The sequence below is a fragment of the Rhyacophila brunnea genome, unplaced genomic scaffold (genome assembly GCF_057557595.1).
Source record: "Rhyacophila brunnea isolate RB1 unplaced genomic scaffold, BYU_Rbru_1.0 scaffold_18, whole genome shotgun sequence".
Taxonomy (NCBI): domain Eukaryota; kingdom Metazoa; phylum Arthropoda; class Insecta; order Trichoptera; family Rhyacophilidae; genus Rhyacophila; species Rhyacophila brunnea.
This window is the reverse complement of record NW_028232837.1, coordinates 9,281,685-9,295,567: the sequence shown is the minus strand read 5'-3', so window position 1 is coordinate 9,295,567 and position 13,883 is coordinate 9,281,685. Positions and strand designations below refer to the sequence as shown.

The window sequence follows — 13,883 nt, the reverse complement described above, 5'->3', positions numbered from 1 at the left end:
AATTTACCACTGGATTGAAAATTTACCGTACTTTACTAATTTAAGATGCTGGGAAGAGTGTTTTGTAAATTTGTGACATAATATTATATTTTCCACTACACCCAATTGATAATTATTTGTAATATATTTTGTTTATTAATCTTTCCGGAACCGTCCCCAATGCGTTGAGCCCAATTACATTGCTTGATTTGTTAAAAGTCGATAGTCAATATGATTCTCGTAATAGGTTGACTGTGTGTGTGTGTTTACATCGGATTTCAAGATTTAGTATGTTGAAAATAAGGACAAAAGACTGTATTTAAATTATATTATGAATCGAAAATAAAATAATAATAGATTGTGTTTATTATTATCAATACATACATGTACCTTCCAATATAACTGCGGTGTATTATTTTTATGTTGTGAATAAATTATGTCACTATAGTTTGTCATGAAATAAAAAAACCTCCAATAGATAAAAAATGTTGATTAAGTTTACTGGTCACAGTTTGTTTTAACTAATGTCTATATTGATTTAACAACCAATCCTTGCAAAAAAGTGGAGCGTGGAGCAAAAAAACTTAAAGATTAAAAAAATGATTCATAATACAATTCAGTTAATACAAGTCAATTGGAACTATAAATGTCAACGTACGATGCTTTTTTGTACTAATGACATAGGTTTTCTCACGGATATCATCAGCTCTTTTGTCGAATTGCAATAACCAAAATTATTTCTGCTCTAAGGCTTTCCTATTCTGATATGACTGCCTTCAACCGGAAGCTCCTGCACATGCTGCAGAAGCTTACATGCTACATTATTCCTCTTTACCCTCTCCCTGCTTCCCCTGCCCAGAAGTATCTTCCTGCATAGACTACCAAAACATGACAATGTTTTCGATGATAGCATTAAATGGATCTAACCATATATTTTTATGAAGACATTAACAATCAAAGGCCCTTTAATTGCCCATCGAACTAAATCCTTTACTAAAATTAATTTTCACGCATTATTAAAAGGCACATTTTTTTGTTTTATCTTGTCATACAAAGTTATGTTCTTGTAAGATTCTGCTACACGAAATAAAGTTTTTGAGTTCTATATAAACGCCCAGGATAGCCGAGTGGCTTACACATCAGCTTATAATGTCGTGGGTCCGAAGTTTGAATCCTGGGTTTGGCATATTCACATATTATTTTTCAATTGATGTTTTGATAGGTTGAGCAAGTGACTAACATCCATTTCTCGTCAAAACAAAGATCTGTTAATACAAACCTCCACTCTGTGGAGACATGTGATCTTATTAGGATTGGACATGGTCAAAAAAAAATCCAATCGTACCTATGAATAGGTGGGCGTGCTTACAAGCAGAATTAATGAAAAATTGAGCGGTACATTTCAATGCATCCACTTAAACCGTACTATATCCTGAGGTTTTTATAGTGCAGATATATAGGCGCTCTCGGTGTACCCCAAGGTATTTTTCAGTGGCACTCGGAAGCTTTTCAAAATTATTTTTCAATTTTCAATCCATTGGCTGCTATGAATTTTACTGGAATAGCGAGATGTTTACGTGACACACTTTAATGCTTATTATAATATAGGCGTAAATATCGAAAATAACATATTCCATAACTATTTCTCTACACTTGAAAATCGTACCTTCTTACAGTGACACCTAGAAGGTAACTACTTCATTATTCTTGTGTTTCCTGCAAACGCCGAATGACCGTTGTATAATTAGTATATCATAGGTAATTTGAATAAAAAAAGATATCTAATGCAAAATTTACACCTTTGTGATCACAATGATTTTATTGACTACTTTCAGGATTTTTTTTTTAATCTGACAGACTATAGTGATGTACACTTACCTAAAAACAAATATAACTACCTATACATGTATAGATATGTAGTTATTACTGACGAAATGGTGAAATAAACAAATTCAATTTTAGGACAAGTCGCTATAGGATTGGTTTGCCGAATATCCGTTTTTTGTCGAAATCGACCTTTTAATACAGAATGTTTTTTTGTATCTAATTGGACTAGAACCATCCCTTTCTTTAAATTACTTTGTAATGGTAATGAGTACATCATTCATATGCTGTAAAAATAACAATTTAAATATAGGATTATGAAATTTGTTTTTCATCTCCTGAACATTTGGTCTATTCGGCAAACCAATCCTTCAGCGACGAAGCATGCGAAGACAATGCAATATTTTTTGGTTTTGAAAGTTTTTGTTAATTCTAAGATATTTAAGTTATTTATGCGGATCGCTATTTCAGAATACAAACCCATCTTCAAATCGATCTAAATATCATCATCGTTTTTGGCATGCTACTCTTGGCAGGACTTAGCCTTCTTCAAAAAATTACTCTAGGACGATTCAGTGCTGCCTTATTCCAGTTGCTGGGACAAAGCAAGCCGTTCACACTTGACAACAGCAACAGGTTAAAATACCGCATAGAGATGTTTCATCTGTTTTTGTCGTTGAGTTTTAAGCTAGCTTTAAATCTCCCTCGGCGCAGTCCAGTCATATAAGTTTCAACTGTTCTTGTGTCCTCAGGGGATGCACATATAGTTTACCTCGCCGGTGAGTACTCTGGCATTCGATGCACTAAATGCTATGATCTGAATATACCTAAAGCAAAAATTTCAAACGACGAACGTTCATAACTAGTAGACCGAAATAACTCCCAATATTATAGAATTAACAAATACTTTTCCTTCAAAACCACTACAATGAAGTCCTACCACAAAAACGCCAGTTCAATTAATGAAATATTCAACCCCAATGTAATTAAATGTATAATTCTAATTGTATAATAAATCAAATTCTATTGAATTTAATTTGATTTATTATACTATTGGTGACAATTTTTTAGTAACTGCTATGTCTAAACATTTTTGTCTCCGATTGATCTGATGTTTTAATATTTTTTTTTCATGTTTTAAATAATGTCAAATAAAACAATATTTAAACTGACAAATGTGTTTCTCTCTTCTCCCTAAAAATTGCCACAAAACTTCTATCAAAAGAAACATAAATTAAAATGTTGAATTGACTGTGGTAGCAATTTTTTCCCAGTCTCTAAGATGCGTTAGCCCATTTCTCACATGGTGGATTCAAATTGGACGCCATTACCCTCATGTCCAATTTAGATTAAATTTTGAACGATATTCGATTAGCTATCACTGAAATCCTGCTATCGAAGGGGTAAGTCGACGCAAAACAGAACCAAAATTCACTGAACTTTAATATAATTGGGTTCTGAATAGGAACTCGAGTCAGTGTCTTTTCTGCGAATGTGACTGAACGATTATCACCTCTGTAAACATTCAAGGCATATGAATCCGAATTTTGAAAACCAAAGCTTATACTTTACTGCGACTGATGTTTACTGAAATAAAACAAAAGGTTTTGTTTGTAAAGCGTTTCTATTAGTTTATTTTACATTTTCTTACGTTATCTTATGAGAGAATCATAATAAAATATTATCAAATCAGTGCAAGAAGTCACTAATATAAGCTTTAAGTAAATTTCTTCAGAACATACGACGCTATCCTTTAATTTTTTTTAATGATAAATCATTATTTTCAACATAAGTACATAAAAGAATCATTATTTTAATTATTTCTCTGCAATCGATGATGTTTAATTAGTAACTTCTCACAATGGAATTAATTTAAATATATTTAAAAAATATATAGTAATTTATGTAACTGCCTTATACATTTTTTGACATTTCAATCATTAAATAAATTTGCAATGGAATAGACAATTTTTCAATGTTACATTATATAAAAGTGTTATTCATTCTTATTAAAATTATCCCTACCATCACACGATTAGAGTTTCAGTTTCTATATAATTTGTATCAGAGTATAAATATTAATTATAGTCGCACATTATTATAAAAACTAACATGGTAACACATTAAAAAAAACAAAAGAAACCGTTTAATATTTTTGAAAATTTAGAACACTTTCAAATGTAGGTATGAATGCTTTTACGGCAGTGTTGACTTTTTCACATTAGGTAACATTAATCTTAAAAAATAATTAAAAGGGCGAATACTCCGTTTACGAGGGCACAGGGATAAGCTATTAATGGCCTCTGTTCCCCGTCACCTGTCATTGTTACGAATAATCGACTGCTGGATAAAGTTGACCATAACACCGCTAAGCCGGCTAGGGCGAAACCTATAGGACCTTCTAACGAAACGAAAACTCCTAACCCAGCCAACACGACAACAGGTAATAAACAATACCCTAAAACGCTGGCGACACTCAATAATGTAAAAACTCCATCTGTTCTACTCATGAGAGACAATAAGAAATACATCAAGACAACTGATATCATAGACAATCCGTAGACGTAACCGAAATGCGCTTTATTTCCCGATAAAAACAGGAAAATTGCTAACGTTAAACAGAATGTGATTGGTCCAGCTATATCGGTGTCACGGAGTAAAAAATTCGCATCATCTGCCAAGGATTGTCCGTGAAATGGGTTTAATACTGCTAAAGTCTTCTCCATTATCCGATCGGGGTATATTTCCAGTTCGTCTAATAGAGGCGGCTCATCGAATTCATTTTGCCCGGGGGGTACTTCCGGGGCCAGCGGACTTGGCGTAAATATATTAGGGTAATACGATGGTGATGGATCCACATACGGTTTCTGTTCATACGGCGAATTTTGTTGTTCATAGTTTTGTTGATCTCCAAAATTTTGAAAGTCTGGAAGGTAAAATGACAAGTGTTTATAATTAAGCTTACAAAGTGACTGGGGCCAAATAATATGCCCATATAATATTATATCATATCTTCATAATCGTGGCTTACTAAAATGTTGTCAAATATTTAATTTTTGATTGTTGTAAGACATCTTATAATGTTTTTGTAAATATGTATATTTAAAAATGGAAAACAAGACACTGCATCAGCTATTAACACACATACACAACTAACGACTGGTGTTTCGACTGAATGGAATAATAAGAGAATCTACAAATACTGAAATAGATATAAAAATTAATATAGCCTGAAAGCTCACTAACCTAATTGTTGTGCAGGAATATCCGTAAACCCTCCGGAGGTGTCAAAATTATAATTAAGATGACCGCTTTGGTTTTGCCAATAAGGATCGTTTGGATCTGGGTAGTTCGACATTTTATTGATAAATTAGGAATCCACTGCTGTCGTGACGATTCTTTGACTTAATTTTTGACAATTGATTATCTAATAGACAATCAAAGACAATCTCCAACGTCATAAATATAACCAGTGTTTCAATACTGCTTAAAGAAATATCTCAATATAGAGGTACTCTTCAGGTTAGCATCATAAAACGTTTATCCAAAGAGTCTAATCTCTTTCGTTTTATCGAAAAAGAATGATGTTCTAATTATGAGGGTAATTTGGAATTATTTTTTTTTGATTATACTATGAAAATTAAAAAAATCAATACATTTATTGCAAATAATAATAAAGGTATTTGATAATTATTATTGAGTTAGCATTTACTTACCACCGTGTCCAACCTCATTGATGGAATTCCATTTTACAATAATGATAATATTATAAATTATATTAAATTGTACGTCAAGTTTGTTAATTATTAGTCGAGAGCTATTTCGGTTGTTATGCCTTATTTTAAGAAAAAAAGGTAGGTACCTATTATCATCTTACTATTATAATGAAGTTGGAACAAGCCATTTTGGATTGTACGGAAAAGTCCAAATGGATAGGTAGGTAGGTAGATACCTAGTTTTATATTATGTTGAATTTAAGTGTGTTCCAGTTTGTCATCAGTGGCATTTTTCTTTTCACCCTCAAGGGACTGCTCACCTATATCTTTACAGTTTATATGAAAACACGCATTCAATATTGATAAACTTTGAGGACACTCATGGCTAGACTAGCATGAACGAATCCGGCTTCAAAGCCTTTGTCCATGGAGACTGACTTCACAGAGGTGGACCCACAGAACGGATTAATAATATACGTCAGAGTAATGATACATAGACGCACTTTAGAACCTCGATTTTATTAACGTTATACCATAGTGTTGCTTCTCAGTATGGCTACCAGATTTAAACACAACATAGTTAACCATATTATTATGTTCTACTAAAATAACTAAAAATAATTAAGTACTTACCACTAACTTTATATTAAACACAAAATCAATAAATGTCAGCAACACATGCTCGCAGTTTTTAAATGAATGTAATCTGTCAAATCCATATTTACCGGTGACGTTTTCAAAAATTATTTAATTCATCCGTTGAAATTCTATCTTACTCTAACGCATGGAGCAGAGACGTAAGTGTGCCGAATGCTTACTCACTCGCCCTTATGGTTCGTTTTTGCTCAGGCCTTTGATACAATCCTTTTTTAAATATGAGCTAGTACTTAATACGAATAATATAATTCTTTCTTGCATTATGTAAATATATTAATTTGCTCATTAAATTAAAATAAGTAGGTAAGTAGGTATATTTAAAATAGAATTTATAATAACATCACAATAACAATTATGATCAGTAAAGTTGACCAACAAATCACAAATTATGTCACAACATCACATTATCATTATCTTTTGAGTGCATATCTCTGATTATAATGATGTTTACATGCTAATATTTTTGATAGCACCAATTTGTTTTTATAATAGAAGGTCAGCAAGCTCATTATTTTGGAAATCGGTTCCTCAAACAGAGTTGTTTTATATTTGTCCTCTCACATAACTGTAAAAATTAGCATCACAAAATCGATAACATATTTTTTATTCACTTCACGATTTTCATTTGATAATATTTATTGAACAAAGGCACGATGGCTATAATAGAGACAATCCTGAAAGAATATCTTTATGAATCTTTATTGTGTTTATTTGTGTGTTTTGCAATTTCATATTTATTCCGGAAGTTTCGGGCAGCTCCCGATAAAGTCTACGAAGTAAACGGCAAAAAAAAAACTCAACTTGAACCAAAAGGTCAGTAAAAGAATATTAAAAATTATTTATTTTATTCCAGTTTGGTACAAATAATTAATTACACTTAAATACAGTAAAAGCCCGATTTAAAGTTTTTGAAGGCACTGACAAAAAAAATCTTTATAAAGAAAAAACGTAAATTGGCGGTATTTTTAAAAAAACATACAAATTGATTTCGAGCATATCATGTCAAAGTGTTTTTATACCGTTTTGAGAATGTTCCTTTTCTCATGAAGTGACAATGGCTTTCTTGCTAAAACATTATTTAAATGGATGTAAACAAAATAAAAACAACAAAAAACTTATACAATCGCATTGTGTAACCTTGGTTTTGGGCACTGCAGACATGTCTATATCATGGACTTCACATCCTGAAGCGGGCCCCCTACCTATCGCTAAGGTTAAAGGCAGTGTGATTTTCTACAGTAGTATTACTCAAGTGGTTTCCACAGAACTCCATAGTTAAGGGTATTTCCTGTATTTTTAGCGATTTTTAAATAAATCCAGTTGATTTAGTGAGTTGTCGGCCACTTAATAATTAGTAGATCACGACCTCCTTTTGTGGTAACCAAGTCACATGCAACCGTTCGCCATATTGGATAAAAAGTCATTTTGTAAGTCAGGAAACACACTTAAATTAAGTACTTAATTAAAAAATAAAATTTTACATGAATACACTACGTGAATTATCATTATTTAATTATATCAATCATTATATCACATCAAATTACATCACACAGCCACATATTTTAAAGTGTTAATTAGATCATTAATTTTTTTACTATTAGAGTAAGATTATGGTGTGTTGTTTTCACTTAACTAGTCGACCCGCCATGCCGGGCTCCCTCTAACCCCGGCCCCCCATGCTAGAGACCTGTCAGCTCCCTCTTTGGGGGGCCATGGTCTATATACTAGAACCATCATATCTTGGCTACGATTTTATAGCGCTGTATGTAGTGTTACAGACTATAACAGGGGTCGGGTGCGTAGAATTATATCAAAAAGTGTGGATGGGTCTGTAGTTCCCCGAATCACTGTTATGACGTCTTATGATACAGAAAATATATTTTTTAAATAATTTAGATTTATTATTAAAAATATTCAATTCAATTACATAAACTGAATGTAATGCTGAGACACAGGTAACTATGTCTGTTGCTTATTACTGAATGATGGCACTTATCAAAGGGTAACAAAATGAAGAATTCACACAAAATATATTATTTAAACATGTGTACAGAGAATCATAATTATTATGAGGCGTAACCAATGACATGCATCATAGTAAAGTTGTATAAAAATATACTAAAAAGCATTCTCTCAAAGTCTCAATAAAACGATTCAGTATTATGCATGACATATTTCTTCAAAAATGCACCAGTAAGTTAACTACGGCATAAAGCCATAATAATCGAGGGGGCATTATTATAATGAATTGGTTTAATTTATTGAAAAAAAAGTCATTAGTATAGTACTCTCTCAGTAATCCGCCACCCCAAAAACCTCTCTGCGCGGTGTAGTTCGTTTTTTTAACGGCAGGTTCACCACTATCGTGCTACTGCCCAAGAAGTTTCTGAACTTTTTTGATGTATGCATGCAATATATATATATATATATATCTATCAATTTGCACAATAATACGTGTTTACACGTACATTTTTTGGTTATGGCCATGATAATACAAACTGTCAGCAGTAAATCCATACACGTGTAAACGGGGTGTTATAGTGAGGAATCCTTCATCAATATGTATAATGTTATTTGGTTATTTCTTTATGTTTCCTGGTGGTTTTTTTTTCATGATTTATTCTTCGAGTAGATGTTCTGGAAGAGGAGTATAATGACCAAGAGAATTATGATGAGTATCAGCCAGCATTACCTGAAGACTTGGAACATATTCCGTATAACTTCAGGAGGTGTTCCGATGAAGAAATGTTGCAGAAGTCATCGGAGTTTTACGAAACAATGAATGCAAGACGGAGTGTCCGTTTTTTCAGCAGCGACCCAGTGCCAGAAGAAGTCATAAGGAATATTATTAAAGCAGCTGGTAACGTAAAACAAAATGACCTTGCGAATTTATTTGTAGCAAACTTCATTACTGTCACTCTCATTTTTGTCAAAGTCGCAAATAATTCAACCAAATTTAAACCCAGTGTATCCAGTATACAGTCAATTCCAAAGTTAATTATTTTTACTATGTCATGTCAAATTCATGATGTTATCGAATCCATATAATATTATCTTTAAATGACATAATACGATGATGAGTGAATATGCGACACGAGTTATTCTGAAATGATTGGGTAAGAAATGAATCGTCAAATGTCTTCGCAAAATGAAATTGAATTGTAGGAATGGTGTATTGTTCACAGATTCAACAGAACATCTACAAATATTGCCAAATCATTTATAGAATATTTAGACAAACAATCAGAAATATATCAAGCACATAACTCTAGAGCAATTCTGTATGCGAACTGTCTCAGAACAGTCAAAAGAAGATTAATTTTTAGACCATTTTGTATGGGAACTCCAATGTTTCTGTATGGAATTCAGTAATTCAGAGGTATTGATTTGACTTATCCTTTTTCTCATTTGTGCATAAATGTGTATTATGATTCATTTGCCATATTTCATTTTTCAATTTTAAAGACTTATCGCCCCCCAGACATTAACTCCGCGGACGATAATCCCTTGTCTAAAAACCCCCGTATAAAAATAGAAACTCTTTATAACATTTTCTTGACAAAACAAACAATGGATACAAAAATTAATATGACCAGACATTTTTTTTAAATATTCTCAATTGATTTAAATATTTCAAATGAATTAATTTTTCTCTCTGTAGGTTTTAGTATTCTGCTAGTGATTATTGTAAAAGTAATTATTTTTTTCCCTCTCTCTCTAAAATGTGCATATTATTTTAGGTGTTGGTATAATATTAATTTTGTTTCCATATTTTGTTGTGTTAAATATTTATAACACATCTTCATAACACATATAATGTGAGTTGAGATTATTAATTTTATGAGACGTGTGTATGTAGTAGAAGTCGTCTGTTTAGCGCAACTGTATAATAATTTAAATTTTGATTCATTGTTTTTCATAATCGCTTTCAACTCCCACAGGTACGGCGCCGAGTGGGGCTCATACGGAACCATGGCGCTTTGTTATAGTCAAAGACGCTAATGTCAAACAGCAAATAAGAGAAATCGTAGAAGAAGAGGAATATCTCAATTACACTAGAAGAATGGGGAAGAAGTGGACAACTGACATCAAACCACTGAAAACCACATGGCAAAAACAATATTTGACCGATGCTCCATATCTGATTCTTCTGTTCAAGCAACTGTATTCATTTGATGAGAATGGAAAGAAAAAAATTCACTACTACCATGAAATTAGCACTGCAATCGCGGCAGGCATGCTTATTACGGCAATCCATGTAAGTACTCAAGGGATTATCATCGATGACCTTTAGTATTATCAGTGACGAAGATCCAATACTAAGCAGTTATTCTTACTCGTAAAAATATATTTAAAACATGACTAATTTATAAATTGAATACATAGAAGACAATAATTGTATTGTCACTTGCCCCAAACGGTGGCAGCGTATGTCATAATAGGATGGGTAATCGCACAATGTTAGATGTTCATCTAAAGTTATGGCTAGATATTTGACTGTAGGAGTCCAAAGTACCAGTATTTTAAAATGGTCAACTACTATTTGTGGACCAGTAAAATATTTCTGAGCATCAGCAGTTGGGAAACACTGCTCTAGAGCACGAGTCCCGATTGAGCCCAATCGGCATAATCGCCCTATGACCGGGCCTGTTCTTAACAATAACTACAATTAATGCCACGGGATGATAATTCAGCGCATCGTTGTTATATGAAAAGAATTAACCAAAAGATACTCAAATCACAATTATTGTGTTTAAGAGGACGTTCTACAGAATTGGCCTTGAGAATTGAAAATATGATTTTTTAACATGTGGTCCATAATATCTGGTCTACTAGTTAATATAAAAAGGTCGTGTGAAAGTTGTTTGTGTCAATAAATTTGCTCTATGACTGATCAGACTCATATTTCACATTTATTTCATCAGGGCTGTCGAAGACATAAATCATAAATAATTATAATTTTAAATTTTTATTTATAATATGTATTATTTAAGTTTTGTGCATCTAATGCCGGGTCCACACTGGCAACAAGTTAAGTTGCTGGCAACCTCGTTAGATTTTACGATAATTATGATGATTATCGTAAAATTTCTTAAGCAATTATGGTAAGTATCGTAAAATTTAATGAGGTTGCCAGCAACTTGTTGCCAGTGTGGAAATGGCTTAATATCCACTGTGGTTCACGTAGTGGCATGGACCTGGGGTTAACTAATTCAGGAAGTCAACACCCATGATAGAATTTTTTCCAGTTTTGGTTGCATTATACCTATTCCAAAACTCTTCTTTAAAATTCGTTTCCGATTTTATAAATGGAAATTTCTCGGTGTACATAGTAAACAAACCTACGAATAAAAAAAGACAAGAAGGAACATACTGATTCATCGCAGTAGAATCTGGCAATCAAATTCGCCATTTTGAAAAGCGACGATTTTGCGTAAACAAATATCACGTGGTCTGTACGTGTGCGGCAAACTTCGAATGTGTTTGTAATTTTGTGTATTTTATGTTTGTGTATCACGCATTGTCGGCCATATTTGCCGGCCTCTCTGATTGCCGTGATTTGTACACATCTTCCTTCCTGTTTTTTTTTATTCGTAGAAACAAACAGTATTTTTTATTAGTTATACGAAGTTGGCATTGAATTTGTTATAAAATAATACACAATTAAAAGATTTTGAAATAGAAAAAAACACATTTCCAAGCTTTCAGCCGTGCTCACTCATGCATGTCATTCGTCATTTAGATAAGAATATACACATTTTGATGTTATCTTTGCAAAGTGCGAATGTAATGTTTTCAAATAATTGATATGGATTAATTATACCATCGTATTATTTTCTCGAAATCATAAACATACTATAATAGTATTTGAGTATCAACCTATGTTCAATTTGAATTGGGTTATAATACTAATATACCCGTATATATATCAATAGTATGTTTGCTACAAAATCCACCCAAGTTATCAGTACGTACTTGCACAGGTTTGATTAAAAACTATGATGAAATTAACATTTTAAAAATATTAATGCTTAATATTATTTTGACAGCCCTGTTTTCTGATCGCCTTCATCTCGCAGGTGTTCATAAAATAATAATAATGCTCCGCGCAGCAGACAATATCAGTAATAATAATAATGTTTCTTGAAATAAAATCTCCGATGATTAGTGATTTTTGCGAAAAGATCGATTTAAATTAACGTAGTTACGACGCCGAGGTCCTTTTCATACTGAATTATATTTGAATGTCGAGCTCTTCAGCGGCCCCTTAAACATTTCTTTAATATTATGTTTTGATGGTTTTTAGACTTATTTGTGAAATTATCGGTTTTTGGAAATATACACATAATATCTATGTGGATCAGAGGCAAGGGGTTGAGGTAGGTTGTTAAGGTTCAACATAAATAGTGTACACTAAACTTTGTCAATCATACTTATTTGTTTACGTTGAATTAAGAATTATTACAGATGGTATTGGTTAGCCTTTTAAAATTCATGATGCCATAACTTAATCAAACCATAATCGATTAAAAACATTCTTCTATCTATACAATATAAAAAAAAGACCATGTCTGACCCTAATAAGACCATAATATGGGCCTCAATAGAATGTAGGTTTGTATTAACGAGAAATAAATGTTAGCCATTTCCCACTAATCTAATATTACGTATGATTTAATGGCATAATTTTAGATATTTTATAGATAAACAAATATTTTTTGACTATTATTATCTACTATGGCTTGGATTAGGTAGGGTTACTATTTATGACGGATCTTAACAGTCTACCTCCACCCTTCGCCACTGATCTGAACAATGTTAGATTGTTAAAAATATTTTTATGTTATGCCAGCTTTCATTCTGTTGTTGATTCAGCATGCTGGTCTTACAACACTGACTTCTACGCCATTGCAATGCGGAGGACGGTTGCGTGAGATACTCGGACGACCCAACGAGGAAAGACTGACACTGCTTTTCCCTACAGGCCTGCCCTCTTCAACCTGTACTGTCCCGGCTCTTTCAAGAAAAGAATTACATGAAATTTGTTCTGAAATTTAATCTGTTGATTGATGACACCATGACAATACCTACATTGTAATAAAATATGTATTTGTATAAAGTAATAAAATATGTGTGCAATATTAAAGTATATTGTTTCCAATCCTATCCAAACACACATAATAATCTGTTCAGGCAAAAGTCATTATTTATCATCAAAAGTAAGTACCATATCGTCGTTGAAACTAGAAAAATGTGTAACTCCGCTTTAATCGAAAATTGACTTTGAATACCACCTTGTGGCCGTTGTTAATATCTACCTGTCTTGTAAAATGATGTAATTCCAAAAAAATTGTAATATTGTTAAATCATGGATGATTTAACTCAATAACCATTATATTTGTTTATAAAACCATAATATTTTTTGTCTCTCTTGTAAAGTAGCATTTTTGGAGTTACACAATTTTCTAGTTTCATCGATGAATTTTATTATTCCTCTGATTACAAAATGCATTTTTTCTGTTTTAGTTTATTTTATAGAAAATTATTTATAGACTTATATTAAGACCTACGTAGATTTTAATGAACCGGTGTTGAAAGGTGGCTCTGAGAAATCTTTTCAGAAACTGTTTTTATGATTTTCATGAATTCAATCAACCTGAGCGAGTAGGTATTTAAACAACTTTATTCGTGCTTGCAGAGCTTGCA

General features: G+C 32.4%; 2 protein-coding genes across 2 annotated transcripts; one reads left to right on the top strand and one right to left on the bottom strand.

The window, feature by feature from the left end:
- Positions 1-3,418: 3,418 nt before the first annotated feature.
- Positions 3,419-5,256, bottom strand: Yip1d1 (Yip1 domain-containing 1). Its single transcript, XM_085945155.1, has 2 exons — positions 5,050-5,256; positions 3,419-4,729 (listed from the first exon to the last, which is right to left on the bottom strand). The coding sequence occupies exons 1-2, from the start codon at positions 5,159-5,161 to the stop codon at positions 4,041-4,043; spliced, it is 801 nt and encodes a 266-aa protein (XP_085801281.1). The 5' UTR covers positions 5,162-5,256; the 3' UTR covers positions 3,419-4,040.
- Positions 5,257-6,710: 1,454 nt separating this feature from the next.
- Iyd (Iodotyrosine deiodinase) lies at positions 6,711-13,321 on the top strand. The gene is made up of 4 exons (XM_085945562.1): positions 6,711-6,989; positions 8,809-9,036; positions 10,118-10,434; positions 13,053-13,321. Exons 1-4 carry the CDS (start codon positions 6,830-6,832, stop codon positions 13,233-13,235), a joined length of 888 nt encoding a protein of 295 aa, XP_085801688.1. The 5' UTR covers positions 6,711-6,829; the 3' UTR covers positions 13,236-13,321.
- The last annotated feature ends 562 nt before the right edge of the window (positions 13,322-13,883 follow it).